At 35.3% G+C, this 26,029-nt stretch overlaps 1 protein-coding gene across 1 annotated transcript in view; it reads left to right on the forward strand.

Moving 5' to 3' along the window:
* LOC129217747 (twitchin-like) overlaps positions 1-26,029 on the forward strand; it is a 364,621-nt gene that overhangs the window by 186,294 nt on the left and 152,298 nt on the right. Inside the window, 10 exon segments of the mRNA XM_054852086.1 lie at positions 1,225-1,381; positions 3,922-4,221; positions 7,361-7,663; positions 9,139-9,417; positions 10,846-11,151; positions 12,859-13,161; positions 16,039-16,320; positions 20,024-20,323; positions 23,671-23,973; positions 24,372-24,653. Coding sequence (XP_054708061.1) covers positions 1,225-1,381; positions 3,922-4,221; positions 7,361-7,663; positions 9,139-9,417; positions 10,846-11,151; positions 12,859-13,161; positions 16,039-16,320; positions 20,024-20,323; positions 23,671-23,973; positions 24,372-24,653 — 2,815 coding nt within the window.

Raw genomic sequence — 26,029 nt, forward strand, 5'->3', positions numbered from 1 at the left:
TTTTGAGAAGTGACTTCACTGGCTGTAGTGAGAGTATAGAAGTGAGGTTGATCGCAATGTATTATGTTTTCCTTGCCGTTTTCAGAAATGTGATGGTCTCACAGTTCGCTTGAACAAACAGGTGTGGCCCTTTGAGTCTTCCCAGAGGAATGATAGGTACAATAAATTGCGACCTTGAAACTCATCCAGAGTCACAAAAACGAAAGGAAAAGTAACGAAGCGAACGCCAGATAACTTTCTGTTTCTTCCATCAAATTGTGACACCATCTCACTTCTTGAAACGACAATGAAAGAATAATTTGAAGAGACCAACCTCACTTCTTTACTCTCACTAAAGTCAGTAGTCACTCCTGAAAATGTCAAAGTTCTTTATACAGTGGTGGTAAAAAAAAATTGCATCACCCGCGCCGCAAAGGAGAGGAATGAATATCATCCCGACTGCATTCAACACACATTCAAGCATCCCGTATCCCAGATGATTTAGGGACGTGTTTCTGATCAAGGAGTTGCTGGGCTTCACTTTATGCAAGGAACAGTTAACGCTCAGGTGTATATTGGCATTTTGGAGGAGAAGTTGCTTTCTACTTTCCGGGATCACTTTACTTCAGTTCCAAACGTCATTTTCCAGGATGATTTTGCTCCGTGTCTGTCCGTCCGTACAGGGTAAAACTGGTAAGTAACAATTTAAAAACCTTCATCCTGCCATTAGAGCTAAATTGACATGGGGTTAAGTACTTTTTTTTCTCTAAACTCACACGCAGGTTCAGAAATGGAAAAATGAGCATGGGGTCAGCAATTTGCCTTGGCCCGGAAACAGCCCCGATCTACGTAAACAATTATCCGATTCCTGCTGTTAAATGTTTATTTCATAAGTTTTGCAGAATTTCACATATATTCATCGTTAATCGGTTGATCAAAACTTCTCCCATAATCCCATTGTTGTGAGAATGCGAGGGTGATGCAATATTTTTTTACCAGCGCTGTACCACACGCTGTAGAAAAAAAATCTTTAAGTTAACATATTGACCTGCTATATTTATCGATAGAATTTCTTGCTGCAACATTAAATTTGCGTTAGTCTTTTCAACTCTCTCAGAATAATATTTCTTTAAGTATGGTTAATATTCTGACTTTTTTTTTTCACTTAAAGAATCTATACCCTGATGATTTCAATGCATGGTATAGAATACAATTACCAATTCGTTTTGAAATTTTCTATTTTAGGTGGTAAAGACAGCCGACAACGTGGAGGTCGTGAGTGAAGATTATAAGACTCGAATCACTATCAATGATGCCCAACGTAAGGATACTGCGTTGTACACCATCTTTGCCGAAAATGAAGTCGGAAAAGATCAAGCTGATGTAGAATTTGTTGTGTTGGGTGAGTAATGGGATTTTTGTCTTTCTGTGATTTTCCAATATGTTAAACTCTTTTCAACTGCTCTAGTAATTGCTTTTAACCCTAGAGAAGTCGCGCTTCGGTCGATTCCCCGCCCGTTGTCAGATATTTCGCTCTATCCCATCACCCCTTATTATAATAATGGGCCCATCTGTGTAGCTGAAAGTCAGACTCTCCCCAGCCCACACACTTAGTTGTGAGAATTTTCTTCGGTATTTCAAGGTCGCATAGCTTTTGGAAATGTATATTGGTCATTTAGACCAATAGCGCGCCATCCTAGTCAGGTGTCATTTTCTCCCCGGCACTTCCTTTCTTCTGCTCTTGTCTCACGTATCGCTACGGCGGGGAAAAGATCGAAGCGCAAGCACTAGCGTAACAAAAGAAAACGCGACTTCTCCAGGGTTAAATTAGCACTGTACTGACGTTACTTTCGAAGTTAGTGTCAAAACTAATAAATCATTTATGTTATGTTTTGACAACGAGCGATGTGAGGCATTTACTATTCTCATGTCGTACAATGTTTCACGTCCAAATAACGATCATTTACCCTATTACTTTCGTGGAACATAAACTGTTAAAGTGTATCCAACAAAACTTTTGATTACATCAAAAATTATGATCCAAGAAAGTTATCTATGAGTTTAGAAAAGCAGCTGTTGGACCTTAACTATCGAAAACTATTGAATGAATGACTGACAAACTGTGATGTCTCATACAGAAATCACTAATATCATTAATAGTAGTACTCAATTTGGAATCAAATCTTTCTTTTTTTTTTTATTGTTCTACCGAAAAAAAAAAAAGAAAAATAATTCTACGAATGGGGGAAAAGAAATTCATTTGATTTAGCGATATATTTTATTAATTGAAACAAAATCTTGCGCCGCGTATTAATCTTTTTTTCTTTTTTTTTTTTTTGCGGTCAATTGTACTGAAAAGATTAAAGACTTTACAGCATAAAGCACGGGCGAAATGCCATGGTTTATACTGCTGATGACTATTTCTCCATTGGTAGGAAAACGGCAGTATCTGTAGAAATGAATTTTATTGAATTTTGAAGAAACGCGAGTTTTATTCAATACCAACAATAGGGAAGTGTTAAGATGTTTTCTTCGCGCTTTGTTTCATCGGAAACCAAATAGGCAAGCTTGTACAATAAAGCTACTGTACAATACAAGACAAAAAACCCAAAAAATGATAAGTTTTCAGTTTTTACCCTTTACTTGCCCACAGCAGTGTAGCCAATCGTTGCATCTCACCAGATCGATTCGTTTTTGCATCTAACCAAGAAACCACATGATGGTGTAATAATGAAAAAACAAAAATTAGTAGCAATCGAAAGAGCATAGCAAAGCATGTTTTTGGACTACTAAATTACTTGCCATCATGTCCTTTTATCGAAATATGAACTCTAAAAATCTACAGAAATTTTAAGAGAATTTTATAAATCAAGCGAGTTTTGGTTAGAAATGGAAGACATATTTCACACGCTATGCAGATGGATGACCAGCCACATGCAGACGATGAGGTCGGGTGGTAGCTTCAATGTTTCGCGAAGTCTTAAAATTTGGCGACTTTTCTTTGAATTTCGACACGCTAAGACCTCACCTCTGAACTGGAACATACGACAGCATCTGAGTCGCAAATAATTCATGCGTCAAAAAATAAATAAATAAATAAATAAAATAAATAAAAATTAATTTGAATTTTGACATTTGGAATTCAAATTATGTTTTTCGCAATCACGAGTGTGTGTGTATGTAGGCGTGTTTGTGTTTGTGTCTGCAGTCATGAGTGTGTGTAGGTGTGTGTGTATATGTGTGCGTGTTGGAGTGTACGTGTATGTAGGTGTATATGTATGCGTGTGTATATGTGTTTGTGTATGTGTGTGTATATGTGTGTGTTGGTGTGTATGTGTGTGTAGGTGTGTGCGTGTGTATATGTGTGTGTGTTGGTGTGTATGTGTGGTGTAGGTGTGTGCTTGTGTGCGTGTAGGATATGGACGTAACCTGGAGACGGTTTTCGCTAGAGGAGCAGCACTGTGAGGCCGGTCGACGGTGGTGCTGCACAGGGAGGCGGGGGGAAAATAAAGTCATAGGACATCAAAACAGTCAAGTGAGAACATTAAGCAATGTGATTGCGCAAAAAAAAAAAAAAAAAAAAAAGGTTTCAATATGCCCTTTCGACTTCTTTCTCCACATATTTTTTTCTTCATTACACTATTTGTGTAGTTCCTTGGCAATATACCATATAGACTTATAGTTTGAAACTTCTCAAGTATCTCCTGTCATTTCTTGGGAATATATTGAACTTATCTATTCCTAAGAGCAACATCAATGAAAATATTTCGCAATGAAAGGTTAAGTGAAGTTCACAAGGGAAAGACTTAAAGGGCAGGGAAAATTTCAGGCTCGCGTTTCAAGGTTGGATGGTACCTTTTCGTTTTTTTTTCTCCTGCAAAAATGCTGTTACAGCTGCATACATAATATTTTGAAACTTAAAAAACTATAACTATTTTACAGCTGCTCCTAGCAGACCAACAGGTCCTCTGAAAGTCAGCGATGTCACAGCCAAGGGCTGCAAACTTAAATGGTCCAAACCCGAAGATGACGGCGGTAAACCGATAGCAGGTTACGCAGTGGAAAAGTTGGATACTTCCACAGGAAACTGGGTGCCCGTTGGACGAACGGATGTGCCAGAAATGGACGTAACAGGACTCACACCTGGGAAAGAATATCAATTCCGAGTCAAGGCCATCAATCCCGAAGGAGAATCGGAGCCGCTGGTCACTGACAGGTCTACGCTCGCCAAGAATCCTTATGGTAAGTACTTAAATATTTACATATGATTGCCTGAAAAATCGATTATAAAGAAGGTTAATCGTTTTGACTGAACATTCATTTTTACTTTCTTCTATATCTAATATATAGAAGAAAGTATTGGATTCGTGCAAATTTTCGAATTTCGAATTTTGACGGATTCGAACGTTTTGAGGTGTGCTGAGTCCATTTCGACCATTTTTGGAAAATGTCCGTCTGTCTGTGTGTGTGTATGTGTGTATGGGTGTCACGTTTGTGTGTGACCAGTTTTTTGTGGCCGCTCTACAGCAAAAACTACCGCGTGAAATCGAACGAAATTTGGTACACATATCTGCCCCTATGTGAACTTGTGCCCATTGGTTTTTGGCGCGAATTCCTCCAAGGGGGGTGGAGCAATGGGACGTTTTTTGAGTTTTGCTCGATTGTTATTCCCCAGGAAGTAACTGGCGGAATCAGACAAAATTTGGTCCATATGTTGTCCCTAACAGGTAGAGATCCTGATTCAATTTTGGTGTCAATAGCTCAAACGGGGATTGAGCTATAGAACGTTTTTTGCTGTCAATTGCGACTGCTGTATCTCAATAAATAAAGAACGTAATCAAACAAAAATTTATCGACAAGTAGCCCTTAGAGGGTATAAGAAATGATTCTATTTTGGTGTCAACAGCTAAAAAGGGGGTGGCGCAATCGAACGTTCTTTTTTTTCCATTGTGAGTGCCGTATCTCAAGAAGTAATGCTACGTTCTGGATGAAATTTGGAATAAATATGAATCCATATGTAAACAGGCGTTGGTTTAATTTTGGCGCCAATCGCTCCAGGGGGGGGCTGATTTTTTTATTTATTTGTGTGAATGAAAATAGCTTTTTAATTGCAACAATAAGAAAGATAAATCGTAATAGATTGTCGTCTGCGTATTTCTCGTGCTTTTAATTGCATGGAAATGATCCGAAATATTATCTCAATGATTTAAAATTTTTAACTGTTGCCATCTTGTGTCTGTTAACAGATAAATGTTTGTAATTATTTTCAGCAAGGCTTTAAAAATAATTTTCAATTTTCATTCTTTGCTTTGCTTTTGAGATAAATCAGGAATTGGGATGGTCATCAAGTTTTGGCATGTGTAATTTTGTTTTCGTTGGGAATATTGCTTCCTCGTTAGGCATGGGGAGGGATCAGAATTATAAGAAAGATATAGAAGAAAGTTTCGTGATGGCCACAACATACTAGTTATTTCTGCTCCGATCTGGAGTGCCGCTAAAACTCTAACTACTACATGGTAAATGGGTTACAGCACCTCAAAAATGATGAAACGATCAAAAAAAAATTTTATTGCTTATTTTAAAACTAAAAACTATTCTGAACACAGGGAAAAAGTTTCATTGTTTTAGTTCAAATATTTAAAAAGTTATGAGTGGTTTTAGGCCATGCTCGCTATGTGTTCTTATGAGAAAAAAAAACTTTAAACTGCTTTTTCTCAATGATGGTATTTTTGTGTTTTCATGTCATTAGAATCCTTAAGGATTTTTTTTCTATTAAAAGATACAGCTTAAAAATAATACTTTTTGCGATTGGGATAACATATTTGACAAAACTGTGCATTGGATAAGCATTTTATAAATTACTCAAATGTTTAAAGCATATTAAACTTTTAAAAACCATTAAAAAAAACCTTTGATTTTTTTACATAATTAATCACAGAAAATTTTCTAATAAACTCATAAGCAAATGAATGCACAGATTTTTAGAGATGATTATAGTGATCGTTTAGCAAAAAAAAAAAATTAATTAGTGCAAAAATAAAAAAGCCTTAGAAATTTCAAAAAATTAAAATTTTTTTTCAATTTTTTAAATTTTTTAAAAAAGTAGGCAATATTTTTAAATTTTGAAAATAAGTTATTGATTAAGAAATAAGTATGCATGTTACGGTTTCAAAGAAGTATAAAATTTACTTAAATTCAAAAAAAAAATGTTGGAAAGGTACCGTGACCCTTTAAGAATCGAAAAAATACACTGTTAAAACAAATTTCTTAAAATTGAGACAAAATCGCTAATTTTTGAAAATATCACTTACTCAAAATGGCTCCGAGACAATTTGGCTTAGAATTGAAAAGCAAGAGTTCTTACTTTTGAAATATACACTCTTCTCAAAAACGATTCACCATGTTCGCATTTCTGAATGCCGAGACGGTATTATTTCTGAGAATAGGGATGTTTCAAAAATGAGAACATGTCGAATTTGTTTGAGAATACGAATGTCTCAAAAATAAGCACATGTTGTACCATTCGTGAGTACGGTATTTCGCTCGCCTGTAATTCTTACAAAGCTAGTAAGTAGTCCATGGACTTATTCGCTCCCTTTGAAAGCTTAAACAGTCTGGACGGGCCGTAATCGAACTGAAGTCACTTTAAAAATGCGCTCAGTTAGCTTTTAAATTCGGAGCTAAAAATATTTTTACAACAGTCAGAAATCTGCATTGAGAAAGTGAGAAGTTCAACTCCCGCTTTCCTTTCTGCGCATGCGTTATTTTTGAGATGATCTGCTTGCTTGAATTCAAATCTGACATTTACTTATTTCTAAGTCAAAGCTGCTTGGAAAAAACGAGAAGATAAATGTTTTCATTTCTAAACAGATGATTTTTAACAGTACCTTTGTGCTTTAAAAGTAAAATACAATATACAAAGTTTTCTTTATCTTTACTAATAATAAAGCTGAAAGTCCCTCTGTCTGTCAGGATCTCTGTCTGTCAGAATCTCTGTGACGCGCACAGCGCCTAGACCGTTCGGCCGATTTTCATGCAATTTGGCAAAGTTAGTTTGTAGCATGGGGGTGTGCACATTGAAGCGATTTTTCGAAAATTCGATGTGGTTCTTTTTCTATTCCAATTCTAAGAACAAAATTCTCATAAGACGGACGAGTAACTTACGAAATTATCATAACGTGGAACCGTAATGTCATTGCTGGTGAATTGAGCGTGAATAATATTGCATAAAATTTGAAGATTACTGCAAACTGATAAGCAAACTAATGACAGATTTAAAAAATGTCTCGTTTCGTATGATGAACGTTTAACCTAATCGCTTGCATCTTATTGGTGAGTGAATATTACCTGATTCATCTGCAACATTCATCTTCCTTTTCAGACGAACCAGGTGCACCAGGAACTCCAGAAATTGTGGACTGGGACGAAAACCACGTCGACCTCAAATGGACTCCGCCGAAGAACGACGGTGGAGCCCCTATCACTGGATACATAGTGGAGAAGAAGGAACGCTATGGACCAGGCTGGGAACCATGCTTGACGACGCAGGGTCCTAAACCAGAAGGGAAAGTCCCAGATTTGACCTATGGTAACAATTACCAGTTCCGTGTCCGAGCCGTCAACAAAGCTGGACCCGGGGAACCCAGTGAACCAACTAAGTCACATACTGCTAAGCCACGATACTGTGAGTACCAATATTTACATATGCACACAAATTTGTAATTGTTGGTACTTTCCCGAAATAGGTCTACTATAACGGAGCTCGGCTCGTTTTTAATTATGTCGAACAAACGGCAAAATGACAATAAAAATTCAATAAAACAAGTCCAAAAGCTCCATTTAGATATAAATAATCTACCAAGAGAAGTTATCAAGTCATTAAAAAACAATAAGAGTTAAATTTAAATACAAAATTAAAACATGAGAAGCAAAGCAAACATGGTGTTAACATAATGTTTTTTTTTTTTTTTTTGCCATTTTATATATTTAGTAAATCATCAAGTGCAATTAAAACGATTGTAAAACCCATAGCGGAAGAGTACGAAACTTTTAAATGCGCATATTTGAAGACATTGAGCTGCTAAACATTCCTCAAATCATCAAGCATCGCCCCAAGTTCTTATTCCTTTATACTCTTGGGAAAGAGTTTCGATTATGAGTGCCTGGTCATAAAATTAAGAGATATTACGACAGGATAATTGGACAGTTCGGTCAATTAGAGTTCGGATAATCGGCGTTTTACTTTGCTGTAACACTAATTTAGCACATATTTAAATTCAGAAACCAGTAATTTTATTATAGGGGGAAAAATTCACTTCAGCGAATTTACAATTTAAAGATATAAAAAAAAAACATTTTGTGTAGTTATTTTTTAAATTACATTCTTAATTGGGCATCAGACGATAAAAAATAAAAGAAACACTTATAACATGATGCATTTAATGATTAAAAAAATAATACAAAAATTACAAAAGAAGCGTTATTTTTGGTTTTTGACCAAAAATAACTGCTAGGGTTTTTTTTCGTATTTTGGAATGTCTCCTCTTCCTAAAATGTTTGTTTACACAATGTCTACCATCGTGCTAAGTTGTATAACTTTATCACAAAATGCAGTTTTTCCCACCATAGCCCCATGACTATACCCGCCGTTTGAAGAAGTAAGCTAGTACAATGCAGTGACGTAGCGAGAAAAAATCCTTAGGGGGGTTCATTTTTTCTGAAGTTTAAAGTATATATATATATATATATATATATATATATATATATATATATATATATATATATATATATATATATATATATATATATATATATATAACTCTTTATCGATTAAACAACAAAGGACATTATAAACCAATCTCTTCTTTGAAAATTCCTTGATCAATACTGCCGTCATAAGAAGGAAAGCCCTGTCTCCAAGAGAAAAAATGTTGCACAAAACAGAAAGACATAAGTTTTTTATCGTCATACGTCATAAAAGCTATTATATTAAATAAAAATCTTTTAGCTCATAAACAGAACCCTTCAAATTCGACTGAAAAATAATTTTTTGGGGCTCATGGGGGGGGGGTGTCTGACCCCCCTATCCCCCCCCCCCATGGCTACTCCACTGGTACAATGCTTATGCATTTGAATTGATTCTTAACTTTGCTTTCCTAGTGGCACCAAAAATCGTTCGTGACAACATGCAGCAGACAGTGGTGCGAGCGGGACAGAGTGTCAAACTGGACGTTGAAGTCATTGGTGAGCCTGCTCCGACTTGCACTTGGACTTTTGCCGGAAAACCACTACAGGGAGAGTCCGTCAAAGTTGACAATGAAGAGTATATGACTCATCTGAACATCAAAAATGGAGTACGGAAACAGTCCGGTAAATACAAATTGACAGCCGTTAACAGTTCCGGAAAAGACGAGGAGGAAGTGGAGATTGTATTTTTGGGTAAGTTTACGCATTTATTTCATACCAGAAATCGTTTTGTAATAAGTCAATAGCAAACACTGTCTTTACCTTCTTGGATTGTGCTAAGTTTAGAAGGAAGGCTGCGAAACTTTATATCAATCAAATTCTACCGAATTGTAGATCTACTTGAAAAAAGTAAATAACCAAATAAATACATAATATACATAAATCCGGAAAAGACGAGGAGGAAGTGGAGATCGTATTTTTGGGTAAGTTTACGCATTTATTTCATACCAGAAATCGTTTTGTAATAAGTCAATAGCAAACACTGTCTTTACCTTCTTGGATTGTGCTAAGTTTAGAAGGAAGGCTGCGAAACTTTATATCAATCAAATTCTACCGAATTGTAGATCTACTTGAAAAAAGTAAATAACCAAATAAATACATAATATACATAAATCCGGAAAAGTCGAGGAGGAAGTGGAGATCGTATTTTTGGGTAAGTTTACGCATTTATTTCATACCAGAAATCGTTTTGTAATAAGTCAATAGCAAACACTGTCTTTACCTTCTTGGATTGTGCTAAGTTTAGAAGGAAGGCTGCGAAACTTTATATCAATCAAATTCTACCGAATTGTAGATCTACTTGAAAAAAGTAAATAACCAAATAAATACATAATATACATAAATCCGGAAAAGACGAGGAGGAAGTGGAGATCGTATTTTTGGGTAAGTTTACGCATTTATTTCATACCAGAAATCGTTTTGTAATAAGTCAATAGCAAACACTGTCTTTACCTTCTTGGATTGTGCTAAGTTTAGAAGGAAGGCTGCGAAACTTTATATCAATCAAATTCTACCGAATTGTAGATCTACTTGAAAAAATTAAATAACCAAATAAATACATAATATACGTAAATAAATAAAAAATAAAATAAAATCTCATTTTGTTCATTTTATTCCCACATCAATTTTATATACATTTTAGAGACTAAAATTCCTCGTCCGCTTTTAAACTTCTTTTCAGTCGAAAGGTTTTCGTTTTTATTCAAAATGAACTGTATTTTTTTAGTTAATTAAAACGTCTCTCATTACGTGTGATTATTTAAAAAGACCTCAAAATGTTCTATGATCTGTAGCTGTAGAAATAAATAAATAAATGAATAATAGTTATATAAATAAATAAAAATAAACAACAAAACAATAGCTCACTAGAAATTTTTATACTTAACTTTTTTTCTTTCCTCAAATTGCAATGCTGCAGCACATTTTGTTTCAATCAACGTACTTTTCGAGATCTTTAATTCACTTTAATACAGTTCGGTTACTTTAAAATACAGTGTCCTTTCGAGAACTATACTATAGTCCCAAATCCTCCTGAGTAACTTTTTCTTTGTCAAGATCTTAAAGAGTTATTGCGATATTTTGATTGTTTACCTTAGAAAACGCTAATTAATGTTTCTTTAGACAAACCATCCAAACCGGAGGGTCCTTTGGAAGTGTCAGATGTCCATGCCGAAGGTTGCAAACTCAGTTGGAACAAGCCAAAAGATGACGGTGGATCCCCTATCACTGGATACCTCGTTGAAAGAATGGATCCTGCAACGGGAAGATGGATCCCAGCAGGAAGAGCAGACAAGGACAAGACAGAGATTCCCATCTCGGGTCTGGATCCAGGCAAAAAGTACAACTTCAGGGTCAAAGCCATCAATGACGAAGGGGAATCGGAGCCACTGGAGACAGAGCGAGCAACGTTGGCGAAGAATCCTTATGGTAAATTGATTCACATCAGGTGTCATTTCACCACCAAGTTAGAACCCCTATAACTGGAGAGGCCGACACATCCGCCATTTTGGAGCAAGCGTACAACAGGGAAAGCTACCTTTATTGGCAAATATTCGCCAAACAAGGAACGAGAGAGTCGTAGAACAAAGGTGAACATTGGCGAAATTTTGGAAACAGTTGGCGTCGTTTCCAGGCTGCTAGTCACTTCGCGGGCTATTAATTATCCATTTCTTTTTTCTTTCTGCATCAGCTAAAAATCTGAAGAGCTGAAATCCTTTTTTGGAGCTGCTTGCACAATTAACAGCCGAACAAGCACCCATTTGACTCAATTTAACACATGCTAAAGATATGTAAACATCAGCAGCAATGCCATCGCTACGAAGCACTGGATCAAGTTTGATCCAAAATGGCGGATGCGTCGGCTCCTCCTCTATAGGGGCCTTACATCAAGCTATTTTTCCCTAAATGCGAATCCATTTTTTTTTGTGTGCGTGTTTAAGGGGCAATTCATTGATTACGTAAGGATGATTTTGGCAATTTTTGACTCCCTTCCCCCATGTGAGGGTAAGTAAGATTTTTCAAGCCCCCCCCCCTTATCTTACGTAAGATTCCATTTCTCTCTTCAAAGTAATGAAATAACGAATCTTACAACACTGAATCGTTACTAAATTCACTTATTTTTTTTTCTTTTTTAAACCCTTTAGTGTAAAGTAATATTTACTAAAAGGAATCTAGATTGAACGTTTTCTTGACAAATCTTTTTTGTACATGATGCGGCACTAATTAAAAAGAAGACATATGCCATACACAGTGCGATTCTTTTATTATATTTTACACTACTCATTCTTTAAAAAACAGCTCATTCTAATATGTTTTTTAACTCTTCCAAATGCAAATGAAATATTAGCCCTGCCAAACCACTTGACCAAGCGATTTCTAATACAGAATATCGACTTGGAAAATATTACGTAAGAATTTAGCTTTGCCATCAATAGAGCTAAGGTATTTAATATAATCAGTTTTATATTAAATACCTTAGCTTTGCCATCAATCTTTGAGTTGAACCGCACCATTACTGCGGTCGCTCATCTGGTTTGCAAATTAAATACCTTAGCTTTGCCATCAATCTTTGAGTTGAACCGCAACATTGCTGCGGTCGCTCATCTGGTTTGCTAATTAAATACCTTAGCTTTGCCATCAATCTTTGAGTTGAACCGCACCATTGCTGCGGTCGCTCATCTGGTTTGCTAATTAAATACCTTAGCTTTGCCATCAATCTTTGAGTTGAACCGCACCATTGCTGCGGTCGCTCATCTGGTTTGCTAATTCTGCATCAGCTACCAGTTTGTTTGGCTCTCTTGTCTCCCTTAAGAGATTTTTCACCTCCAGCTCATGTGATTCCTATTCCGGGCTGATGAGTGCTACAAAGCAGGAAACAGCAGTCCTCGGATGGAATAACTGAGCTGGCGGTGTATTTTAAGTATTTCTGCCTTAGCCCTGGCTTTAGGGCGGTAACTTACTACAAAAGTGCTGCAGATCTTAAGCAACAGTCCTACAAGATTAAGCAAGATATGTTTGTTTAAATTTTACTTACAAAATATCATTGTGCATTTTCTTTTAATAATAGTATTTAACCACGCTGTACAAAATCACCTTTGATGTACTTATGTATCTTTTGTTTCGTGTTTCTTTCAGACGAACCAGGCGCACCCGGTATGCCCGAAATCAAAGACTACGACACAGATTTTGTGCAGCTACGCTGGGACCCGCCCATTCGTGACGGAGGAGCCCCCATTACAGGCTACATCGTCGAGAAAAAGGACAAATACAGTCCAGATTGGGTGCCCGTCAAGGAAGTGGAGGGAAACATTCCCCAGGCCAAGGTAACCGGACTGAACGAAGGGGACAAGTACGAGTTCAGAGTCCGGGCAGTCAACAAGGCCGGTCCAGGAGAGCCCAGCCAATCCACATCACCACATTTGGCGAAACCTAAGAACCGTAAGTTGGAGATTTTGCATCTTCTGCATATATTTATATCATACAGTATTTCCGTTTTTTACAAGAAAGCACTTAACTCCTCCCTCGTCATGTGGTAGGGGAAGGTCGTTTAGTATCGGACAGCGGGTAGTATCGGACAAGGGCTGCTTCCTTATTCCGCCGCCAGGGGCAGCACGTGCTGGGTCAACATAGTGTTCCGTATTGGGGAAGAAAGCCACATACGCCATATTGGTTCAAATCAACCGTTTGTTCTGGTGTGCAAAGTTAGTTGTTTGTTTGTTGAGAGAATTTCAGTGCACGAACTTAACTTCTGGGGCATATATTTTCACATAGAATAAATTATATTGTTTCATTATTATACCTTTAGACTGATAGAATATTAATCTAACTATTATGAGCTATAAAAATTTCTAGCTTCAGTAATAACCTAGTGGCGGTTAAACAAGTGTAGCTTTACAGTCGGGTTGTATCGGACAAAGTTACTGGCACCAAAATAAAATACTGTCGGTGTTTTTCTTTGTCCAACAGGTTGAAATGGAAAAATCACGACATAAATGGGATGAGAAACAAATATGAAAGAAACCATTGAAAAAGTTTGACTTAATAAAATGACAATTGGAGAAGCTAGTGAAACATATTTTGTCCCAAAAAGTACTTTGGGTGATAGGATCAAAGCTTTTCATTTTTACACTTGTATACTTACTCTAAGTAACCAACTACTTAGTTCGTTTCATTTTTTTTTTGCACATTAAAATGTTATTTCTGAACTATTTGTTTTTATTTCAACATTTCAATGTTTTGTTCGATACAACCCTCCAAAATTTAAAATTGGCCAAAAATAGAGTTTGACAAAAAAAATTTTTTAAAAATACGACTCCATGTTTTTTTAACCAAAGTTTACAATTTATGTTAGATAACTTAGTACAGCATAATTTAGTGCAAAAACTGATTCTTTACAAATGAAACAAAAAGTGTTATGATTGAAATGGCTTAGGTGCCCAATACTACCCGACCTTCCCCTATCCAATGATTCAATTTCGCTGTTTTCGGCAGAAGGTATACTCGGATCATAGCATTTTGCTGTAAAAGCAGCAGTTTTTGAACTGTAAGAATACTGAAATGCCAATAAACAAGTGAAGCAGTAATGTAAAGGACACTGAGACTTTTATGCACATTAAAATGCACGCCCTGTCTGGCTGTCTCCTTTAGAAGCGCGTGGATTGCGTACCGATCACCCCCGCGTAAAATGGAACTCTGCGTTCGAGGGGGTGTGGCGGAGTGCCTTCTCCTGAAAAGCGGACAATACTTTGTGATTAATTTTTCAGCGGTAGTTTTAAATGTAAGAAAAAGGTTCTGATAAATTGTGGAAACAGTTTTTTTGTTGTTGTTGAAACTATCCTACCAGGTTAAGCATCTTAGTAGGCTAGGTCCGCTACAAAAATGTGTCGAAAAAAAAACTATATGAAGTTTTGTGGTTGATTGATTTTGATTAAGCCAAAAATAGTTGCTTTAGATTGCAAGTCACAATAAAATGAAAAAAAAAAAAAAACAGTCATTAACCTTTTCAAAAATGGTGGTTCTAAACAAACATACAGTATATATATTTTTTTTTTTTTTGAAATAATAAACTAAATGTATCAGAAAATTGTTCTATCGACCCCCTTCAACTACAACACTATTCGGGCGAAAAATAAAGCTCTTCAAATTTACTAAATCTGTCAATGAAAACTTCATCTTTGTTAATGTTAAATACAGTGAAATCCCGTTACAAAGAACTTCAAGGTACTGCAAATTTTGTTCGTTGTAACGGGAATTTCGTTTTAACGGAATTCAAATAATGCAATAGCAGTTATATAGGGACTGAAAATGTAGTTCGTTGAAACAGAAATTTTGTTGTATTGGTATTCGTTGTAACGGAATTTCACTGTATATAGAGAAATGCATTACGTTACACTATTAAAAATTTCTTTTTTCTACATCTTTGAAATAAAACAGCGAAAAATATATGCTTATAGCTTCTGTAAATGTTTTTTATTGTTATTATTATTATTGAATTAGCTTTTACGCTTGATGCCTTTCTGATTAAAAGGAAAAAAATCCTTATTCCATTTTGTTTGCTCAAAATATAATATCAAAAGGAGAAAATGCATGCTCTATATGTTGTTTTTAATAAATTTCTTTGTAATGAATACGTATGTTAAATCGGGATGTTAAATGGATTCAAATTTCCGCGTAAAGCTTTTTTGAACTGTTCAAGATCAACCGAAAAATTGCTCAAATAAAAAAATAAAGCAAGAGAATCAGTTTTCAGGTCTAAAAAATGCATGAATCAAAAGCATTCGATGAATAGGCAATTAAAATGCACTACTCTTCATTGTAACTTTTAAATTATTCTAAGCTTTTTATTAAGCTTTTCCAGTTATTTTTAGAACTTTGATGGTCATTGTTAAACATCTTTGTATCCAACTGTTTTTGATATTAAATAACTGCAAAAGAACTACACAAAGTAAATCTTGCAAAAATAAACAAAATCTTGCGCTACATGTATTTGTTCAATACACTCTCTTGTTATCAAGAGGAACTCGATTATTGTTACGCTTGTTCCTTAAGGTTATAATGATTCTTTTTATTAAGAGTTACATTAAAATTAACGTAGCTCTGAGGAACGTCCTTGAGCTATTAGTCTTCAGAATTGAAAACATATTGTGTGAACAGTTGTGTCAGTTGCTCACTTGCACAGATGTGTTGTTTTATCCTAGAATTTTTATCATTGTTATTAATTTAACCAACTATCGATCGAAAGAACGTTTTATAATATTGTTCTAAACTACCACATTTCGAGGTTAATGGCTGAAAGTTTTTTTTTTTTTTTTACAGTGAAGCCCAGGATCGACAGAACTAATTTGAAGAACATTATCATCAAAGTAGGGCAAATGGTCAACTTTGATGTGGATATCATTGGAGAACCGCCACCTAAAGTGCAGTGGCGTTTTGGGCCAAAGAACATTGAAGACTGTGACCTGTACCAAATAAATAACGTAGATTACAACAGCAAGTTCTGTTTGCCGAAAGCAACAAGGAAAGATACGGGAAAGTACTACATTACCGCAACCAATGAGTCCGGAAGTGACGAAGCGGAAGTAGAAATTACTGTTTTGGGTAAGCATAAAATAAAAGCCTTTAAATAAGTTTAGAATTGAAAGAAAAGTTTGCACTTTATTTCACCCATTCTCTAATTTTTCCTACCCACGCAAAACTATGCGTGCCCATGTAACTGAAGCACTTTAGTTTTAACCCCCAACACACAAAGGAAGTAGAGCCCCTATAACTGAAGAGGCCGACGCATCCGCCATTTTGGAGCAAGCTTACAACAGGGAAAGCTACCTTTATTGGCAATCATTCGCCAAACAGGGAACGAGAGTCGGAGAGCGAAGGTGAACATTGGCGACGGTTTTGGAAACGGTTGGCGTCCGTTTCCAAGCTGCTAGTCACTTCGCGGGCTATTAATCATCCATTTCTTTTCTCTTTCTGCATCTGCTGGAAATCTGAAGAGCTGAAATCCCTTTTTGGAGCTGTTTGCACAATCAACAGCCGAACAAACACCCATTTGACTCAATTTAACACATGCTAAAGAAATGTAAACATCAGCAGCAATGCTATCGCTACGAAGCACTGGATCAAGTTTGCTCCAAAATGGCGGATGCATCGGCTCCTCCTCTATAGGGGCCTTAAATGGAAGGGGATTATAAGTTTGACGTATCTGTGTGTCTGCCTGTGGCACTCTAGCGCCTAAACGGATGGACCGACTTTGAAAAAAAAAAAAAAATGTTTGAAAGGAGAGTTGATCGAGAGTCCTCTTAGCTAGGTTGCATCTTTGGATGACATTAATTAACTAATATATTAATTAAAAACCCCTAAAAGGTTTTTCTCGATTTTTCAGTGAAAACATGGCTAAAAATTTTAAATTTTAAGATCAAAATAAAGAATTTTTTTTTCTGCGTCTGATAGAATGTGTTTGGAACTTTCATGTTTCAAAGAATTCGAATTATAACGTTTTTAAAGCAGATTTTAATAACGACTAAGCCTTTATTCACGCGATTGATAACCGAATTCATTGTTGACTGACAAGGAAATAAAACGCAATGATTTAAAATTTTTGTCTGTTGCCAGTTTTTATTTAATAGCAAATAAAATACTTGACATTGATTTTTAATAATATAAGGCTTTTAAGGCGTTACAGCACTTCAAAAATGATGAAACGATCAAAAAAATTTTTATTGCATATTTCAAAACTAAAAACTATTCTGAACACAGGGAAAAAGTTTCATTGCTTCAGTTTCAATATTTAAAAAGTTATGAGTGGTTTTAGGCCTTGCTCGCTATGTGTTCTTACTCAAAAGAAAAACTTTAAACTGCTTTTTTTCGATGATGGTATTTTTGTGTTTGCATGTCATTAGAATCCCTAAGGATGTTTTTCTATTAAAGATACAGATTTAAAGCAATACTTTATGCAATTGGGATAACATATTTGAAAAAACTGTGCATTGGATAAGCATTTTATAAAGTACTCAATTGTTTAGAGCATGTTAAACCTTTAAAAACCAATTTAAAAAAAACTTAGATTTTTTACATAATTAATCACAGAAATTTTTTTAAATAAACTCATAAGCAAATGAATGCACAGATTTTTAGAGATGATTATAGTGATCGTTTAGCAAAAGAAATTTTTTTAATTAGTGTAAAAATAAAAAAACCTTAGGTATTTCAAAAAATTGAAATTTCTTCAATTTTTTGATTTTTTAAAAAAAAGTAGGCAATATTTTTAAATTTTGAAAATAAATTATTGATTAAGAAGTAAGTATGCAGGTTATGGTTTCAAAGAAATATAAAATTTACTTAAATTTAAAAAAAAATGTTTGAAAGGTACTCTGACCCCTTAAAAAGATTTAAAATTTTCCTTTTTGATTGCGACTCAGTTGGGGGGGGGGGGGGTTTAAAATTTTTAATTTTATCTTTGCTTGTATTCAAAAGCGTCAGTATTAAACTGTTATAATTTTAAGCCTAACTACATATAAAGGAACACGGGGCAAGATGACGACCTTTAGCGGTTTTTATTTTTTCACGAGCGTAAAAAAATATTTTTTGATACTTTGGAGATTTGGTATCTGAAATTCTTAAGGTGAATCTTAATTTATGAAAGCTATGTGAATATCATAAAAATAATTTTTAAATTTCATGGCATATCGGTTCCTTTCTGGAAAATGAAATTATTCGTCATCTTGTCTCTTCTACGGGGCAAGATAACGATTTTTTTTAAATAATAATATGAAACAAATATATTTATTATAATGGAGCATTTAGCATGTATAATTAGTTTTTCCTTACTACTTAATTAAAAAATCATACCAATTGCAGTAAACAATGATAAGCAGCTGAGAATTTTTTTTTCCATCACTGTTCATCTACATTTAGATTTGACACCAAAACCTTGTCGTGGGCATGACGGAAAACAAGTGATACATAAAATGCAATATCCAATGCTTGCAATAAATAAGTGATGTGTGATGGAAACCCGACCATGACAACATTTTAACTCTCTGAAATAGCTGCTGAGTTCTTCACCTTGCCACATGTGACAGAAATTTACGAACTGTCAATTTACGCAATTAGATAGTACTTCAGTCAGTTATACGGTACACTGTATAAATAAGATATGTTAGAAACTATTTTAAAGTTAGCGAAAATAAATGTGGTTAACTTTGCACTGGTGAAACCTTAGTATACCAAGAACAAAAATAAAGATTCGCAGGGTCTTCAAACAACAAATTCCTAATCGACAATAGATGAACCACTCTATTAACGTTTCGATTTATTCAATAGGGTCTTGCGCTTGTTTTCTTGCCAGCCCATGAATATAGCTTTAAAATATTGTCTAAAAATTTAAATACGATATTTTTCACATCTTGTCCCTTGTTCCACTAGGCACTTAAATAAAAATCATCAAGAATTAGAGGAGGTAATTGGTGGGACAAGTTGAGCTATTAATTGTTTTACGTCTCCAGATAAATGAAATATCGCAATACTTTTTGTTGTTTCAACGTAAGAGGAGGAAGGAGGATACGCTCTTACTCAGACTTTTGTCCCAGTTAAATGGAGTTGTTTCCTTCAGTCAAACCTAGTACGTTTTATGAATGAAATAGATAGAATAAGCAAAAAAAAAAAAAAAAACATGGACCTGGAAAATACTTTCATTTTCCCAACTTATTTTTAAGTTATTTTTTTAAAATGTCCGATTTTTCCAACAAGGCGTGGTCTTGATGACGTCACAAATGATGCTCTTTGGCGCATCTTTCTACCGCGTTTCCACGTTATAATAATCAAGAAGCGAATTAAAATTGCGCTCTACACTTGCTATCAACCTTATCGTTGCTAATACACGTGAATAAAGATGCGAATTAAATATTTTGCTCTGTGAATGGCTTTTTCATCATTTGTGATGTCATCGGCAGAAGCATAAACAGTAAAAGCGCACCATTTAAGTAAGTTTTTGAAAATATTAAACTTAAACAAATTATTTAAAAAAATGATCAGATCCTATGCTTTCAAGCATGCTCTTTCAGAAAAAAATACTTTTAAAATTTTGGAAACGACCCCATTCTAGCGTTATCAACATAATTTTGTATGTTTTCTGAACGTTAATCGCGTATCATATGTACATTTTTGCGTACCCCAAGAGACATGTGTATCATCTGCTGAAAAACACTGTTAGTACACGTATGCTAAACGTGTACTACCTGTTAAGAACCAGTTTTATTTATAAACGTTTGTAAAAATACAAATTTTTTTCTCTCTTCTATCTTAGGTAAGCCCATGCGTCCAAACGGTCCTTTGGAGGTCTCTGACGTCACCAAAGAGGGATGCAATTTGAAGTGGAAAAAACCAGACGATGATGGAGGCTCTCCGATTGAGTATTATGAAGTTGAAAAGATGGACTGTGAGACTGGCCTGTGGGTGCCTGCCGGTCGTTCCACCGAACCTAAATTTGACGTCAAAAACCTGGTGCCTGGCAAGAACTATAAATTCCGTGTAAGAGCTGTCAATAAGGAAGGAGACTCTGACGAATTGCAAACAGAAAAATCAACTTTGGCCAAGAATCCTTTCGGTTTGTTATTTTTTTTTATATAATGACCAAACCAAGGATCTTAAAGAATAGTGTAACAATGAAAAAAGATTTAGATTGGTCGCAAGCGGGAGACATATTGAGACATTTTTTGATGCATACATTATTTACGCCAGTCACCCCGTTATCGAGATATAAGGTCTTTAAGCCGTCCAAATTTTTATGAAAATTTCTAAATTTAAATACTTGGCGAGAAATTGAAAGTGCCACAACATTTCACTGTATGAATATAAACGGACATCCATCTGCAAAGCGTGTGAGAAACATGTCTTCCTTTCCTCGCCAGAACTAAATTTGGATGTTTTTTTTTTTTTTAAATTTCGGCAGGCTTACAGATTTTATGTTTCGAAAATAAAGACACGAAAGGATATAATTTTTGCATTCAGAAACATATTTTACTGTGCTCTTTGAACCGCTACTAATTTATTTATTTATTTATTTATTGAGCAATCACGATTGCTTATTGTTCTCACTTGACTTGTTTTGATGTCCTATGACTTTATTTTCCCCCTGCCTCCCTCTGCAGCACCACCGTCGGTCCGGCGGCCTCACGATGCTGCTCCTATAGCGAAAACCGTCTCCAGGTTGCGTCACTTGCCTACACACACACACACACGCATACATACACACCTACGCACACACATACACGCACACACATACACACACACATACACGCACACTAACAAACACATACACACAATTACCCACACATAAACATCCCCCCCACACACAAACACACATGCCTACACACATACACATACCCCCACACACAAACACGCACGCCTACATACACACACACTCGTGATTGCGAAAAACATAATTTGAATTCAAGATGTCAAAGTTCAAATTTATTTATTTATTTATTTATTGCGTATTGATGAAAATTAAGAAATAAGTACGTTCGTAAGCAGGCTAAGGCAGAGTTTTATCTATTCGAGATTAAGGCAGGATTTTATCAACTCGAGAGAGACATAACGCATACCGAACATTCTTGATGTTTTTGCCTAATTTTGCTTCCATTCAATTTGATTGTGATTACTTTAGTTGGGCAAGTTATTATTTTTTTTACTTGAATAATCCAAAGACAAAAAAATTAACGGTGTTTTGCAACTAGCTTTAGTATACTTGTGTAGTTGGTTTATTACTCCCTTTTACGAAGTAAAGGAATCATTGTATTCGCGAATAGATTTTCACCGAAAAATCGGCCTTAATTTCCATTCTGTTCGCCCCCGAATGAATATTGACTTTTTTTTCAACCCGACCACACGTGGATGTATGCCTAAGAACATATAAACAAACGAAATATCCATTGTGACGATCCGAGAATTAATTACAACGAGTTTTCTCGTGACGTCCATATGTACGTATGTATGTGCGTATGTATCTCCCGTAACTCAAAAACGGTGTGTCCTAGAAAGTTGAAATTTAGTACGTAGACTCCTAGTGGGTCTAGTTGTGCTCCTCCTCTTTTGGTTGCATTTGGATGTTCCAAAGGGGTCTTTTAAACCTTTTTGGGGGGAAATCATTGTTCATTTCAATGCAAACTTAAGTAGTGTTACAATTTGGCAAACACTTGGCGATATATCCCCAAGCTTTTGGTCGCCAAGTTTTTTCGCCAACTTGGCGATAAATTTGGCGTTTTTTTTAAAATCTGGTTTCATTTTGGCCACTATTGGCGATATTTAGAGAGTTAACCATTGAATCACATTAAAATGTCCAATATTGGAAAAAAACAAACTTGGGGTAAAAATATTTAAACTGTTTTTTTTCCTTACTCCAAGGCACTATTATCATCAAATTGGCGTAAAAGGAAGTCATGTGATGCACACATCAGCTCGTTTTTTCTTGTTTTTGCTGTAAGTAAAAATTTAAAGATTGTAGACCGATAAAAGAAAACTATCTATATGACTACGTACAGAGGAAATCTAGTTTAAAACTAAGATGGATTAAATAAATGAAATGAAGAATGCCTTAAACTCCTTATGTTTCGGAAAATATTCAAGAAAAAATTCGCGTTGTATACATTATATTGCTCGTTTATTTCTGAACTAAAAGTATGATCAGATCCTGCCTATATAGATTCCAAAAAAACTATTTTTTACTTTCTTCTATATCTAATATATAGAAGAAAGTATTGGATTCGTGCAAATTTTCGAATTTCGAATTTTGACGGATTCGAACGTTTTGAGGTGTGCTGAGTCCATTTCGACTATTTTTGGAAAATGTCTGTCTGTCTGTGTGTGTGTATGTATGTGTGTGTGTATGTGTGTCACGTCTGTGTGTGACCAGTTTTTTGTGGCCGCTCTACAGCAAAAACTACCGCATGAAATCGAACGAAATTTGGTACACATATGTGCCCCTATGTGAACTTGTGCCCATTGGTTTTTGGCGCGAATTCCTCCAAGGGGGGTGGAGCAATGGGACGTTTTTTGAGTTACGCGTGATTGCTATTCCTCAGGAAGTAACTGGCGGAATCAAAAAACATTTGGTCCATATGTTGCCATTAACAGGAACAGGTGCTGATTCAATTTTGGTGTCAATAACTCAAACGGGGGTTGAGCTATAGAACGTTTTTTGTCGTCAATTGTGACTGCTGTATCTCAAGAAATAATGAACGGAATGAAAGAAAAATTTATCGGCAAGTAGCCCTTAGTAGGTATAAGAGCTGATTTTGTTTTGATGTCAACAGCTAAAAAGGGGGGTAGCGCAATCGCCCGTTCTTTTTTTCCCATTGTGAGTGCCCTATCTCAAGAAGTAATGCTACGTTCTGGTTGAAATTTGGAATATATGTGAATCCATATGTAAACAGGCTTTGGTTCAATTTTGGCGCCAATCGCGCCAAGAGGTGCTGATTTATTTTTATTATCATTATTTTTTAGCGAATAAAAATAGTTTTATTAATGCAACAATAAGAAAGATAAATCGTAATAGATTGTCGTCTGCGTATTTCTCGTGATTTTAATCGTATGGAAATGATCGGAAATATTATCTCAATGATTTAAAATTTTTAACTGTTGCCATCTTATGTTTGTTAACAAATAAAATATTTGTAATTAACTAAAGCAAGGCTTTTAAAATAACTTTAAATTTTCGCTCTTTGCTTTGCTTTTGCAATAATTCAGACATTGGGATGATCGTCAAGTATTTGCATGTGTAATTTCGTTTTTGTTGGGAATATTGCTTCCTCGTCAAGCATGGAGAGGGATCAGAAAAAAAAAGAAAAATATAGAAGAAAGTTTCGTGATGGCCACAACATACTAGTTTTTCTATTGAAAAACTTTCCTCCATTGAAATGGGCAATGTAATTCATGACAATCTCATATTTACAGATGAACCAGGTAAACCTGGAAGACCTGAGCCGACAGATTGGGATAACGATCACGTGGACCTAAAATGGACCGCACCACAATCTGATGGCGGCGCCCCCATTACTGGTTATGTAATAGAAAAGAAAAAGAAAGGAACTTATAAATGGCACAAAGCGAAGGAAACTGCTGGACCTGTCACCAATGCTACTGTGCCCGACCTGGAGGAGCGAGAGGAATATGAGTTTAGAGTGATCGCGGTCAACAAAGCTGGTCCTAGTGAACCTAGCGATCCATCTAGGACAGTCATAGCTAAACCAAGATCATGTAAGTAATATTTGCCTATTATGACAAGTAGAACAAAAACTTGGCACTGTCCACTAGGACAACTGTTCTAAGCGATGGGACATCTTTTTCCTGTAATAATAACAGCTGAAAAGGTTGAAAACTAGCAAAAGTCACTATAACCGATTGCCTTCTTTGTGCAGTAAAAGTTCTACCGCATCTAATAGCTAGTTTTCTAGCTCAGTCAAGCACCAAATACCATCGTGTCAAAGATGTACCTGTTGATGGTGCTTTGAAATTTTGCTTTTTTTGTTGAAGCATCTGTAGGACAATGTTAATGTATTATGTCCACATCGCGAATGTTGATCCAAATACCCTTTTAATGTGTTGCACATTGACTTTGTGAAACTGCATAACTAAGTGCTCTTGCTTGTCTTTAGTGGCTCCAAGAATCGATAGGACCAACCTCCAAAATCTGGTCATCAAGGCAGGAAATGTTATCAAACTGGATGCGGACGTTAAGGGAGAACCACCACCGAAAATCACTTGGTCATTTAAAGGACAACCTATAGTTTCTGGCGAGAAAATCAAAATTGACAATGAAGAATATCATACGCTCTTCATCCTAACGAAGACACAACGATCGGACACTGGCAAATATACAGTTACTGCTGTGAACGATGCTGGTAAAGATGAAGTCGAAGTGGAAATTACAGTTTTAGGTAAGTATTTTTGAACATGTGTCTCATTTCTAACTAAGTTGAATTGGTGTCATTTCAAGTAACTTTATTTTGTGAAATGTCAATATTCCAAGCAAATTTGAAATGCTTGTTTATACTAAATGCTAATTTTGCTAAAAATCCTAGATATACTTTTACTTTTGATATGTAAGTCACTTTAAAGTCGCAAAGGTTCAACCAAAGGCAAATAACTCAAAACTTACACTGAGTTATACAGTAAATAGATTAATTTACAAAAATCACTCAAATATTTTCAGTTCGATTAAAAATCTATGCCCGAAATTTCAGATCCCGGCCCAAAAACTTACTTAAAAAATCTTAATTGTTGCGGGGCTCTACGTGATATCATGCTCTCTAAAATCGCTTTAAAACAGGGAAGAATTTAAATTAATTTTAAAGTCTGATTTTAACAAAATTTGGGGATTATGTGTTGAATATAGTCGTAGGAAACCATGTGATGCCTAAAAGTGCTTCTAAAATTAGGTGTTTATTTTAGAATTTAAAATTCCACAACATTATTCTGAGTTTTTTTTTTAATCTAGTGCTTTGTATTTTATTTTTTTCAATGTTTTTTGTATGAGCAACGTTTCAAGATTCAAGTTTTCTATCCACCAGTAGAGATATCAAAGTAAATACGAACTAGTGTTTCAAAAAATAATAATATCTGAAAATAATGCTTTATGTACATGAAAAACTGACATAAGCTGTAGCGATCATTTCAGCTTTGATTCATTTTATGATGTGTTGGAGCAATATACTTTATTCCTTTTAAAGCATTTTTAAACTATAAAACGATTTTTTGGTTATTTCTTAAAGTTTAAGAATTATTTAGTGAGAATATTGCTCAGGATTCCACTGAAATATCTTTTTTGCTGTTCGTTTTCGTAAAACGATTTTTGCACCACAGATCATAAAGTTCAAGAAATATATGTTTGATTAAAAGATTCATTTTTAAAAGAAGCATTTCTAAAGTTATAAAACGATTTTTCGGTTATTTCTAAAAGTTAAAGAATAGGGAAGTTTTCGATTTTTCAATTTTATTTTTAAATGATAGAGTAACATGTATGAACATCATAGGTGAAAAAATTTTTGCGATACGATAAGTAGTTTTTTTTAAATTAATTTTTAAAGTTCTAGCGCCTGTGACGTCAGATGGCATAGGAAGTGACGTCCGATAGGAGAGAAACGCTAGCGAACCGGTTCCCATGTCATGGGAGAAATCGAAGAACGTGCATTCGACTTCGAAGATGAAACGTAAAAGGCTTATCTCCTCGCGTTTCTGGAACATTAAACCTCTCATCCTCTCGGAAATATTCGAATATCACCATTGATATTATTTGAGGAAGATTATTTAGATT

The sequence above is a fragment of the Uloborus diversus genome, chromosome 2, assembly GCF_026930045.1.
Source record: "Uloborus diversus isolate 005 chromosome 2, Udiv.v.3.1, whole genome shotgun sequence".
Taxonomy (NCBI): Eukaryota; Metazoa; Arthropoda; class Arachnida; order Araneae; family Uloboridae; genus Uloborus; species Uloborus diversus.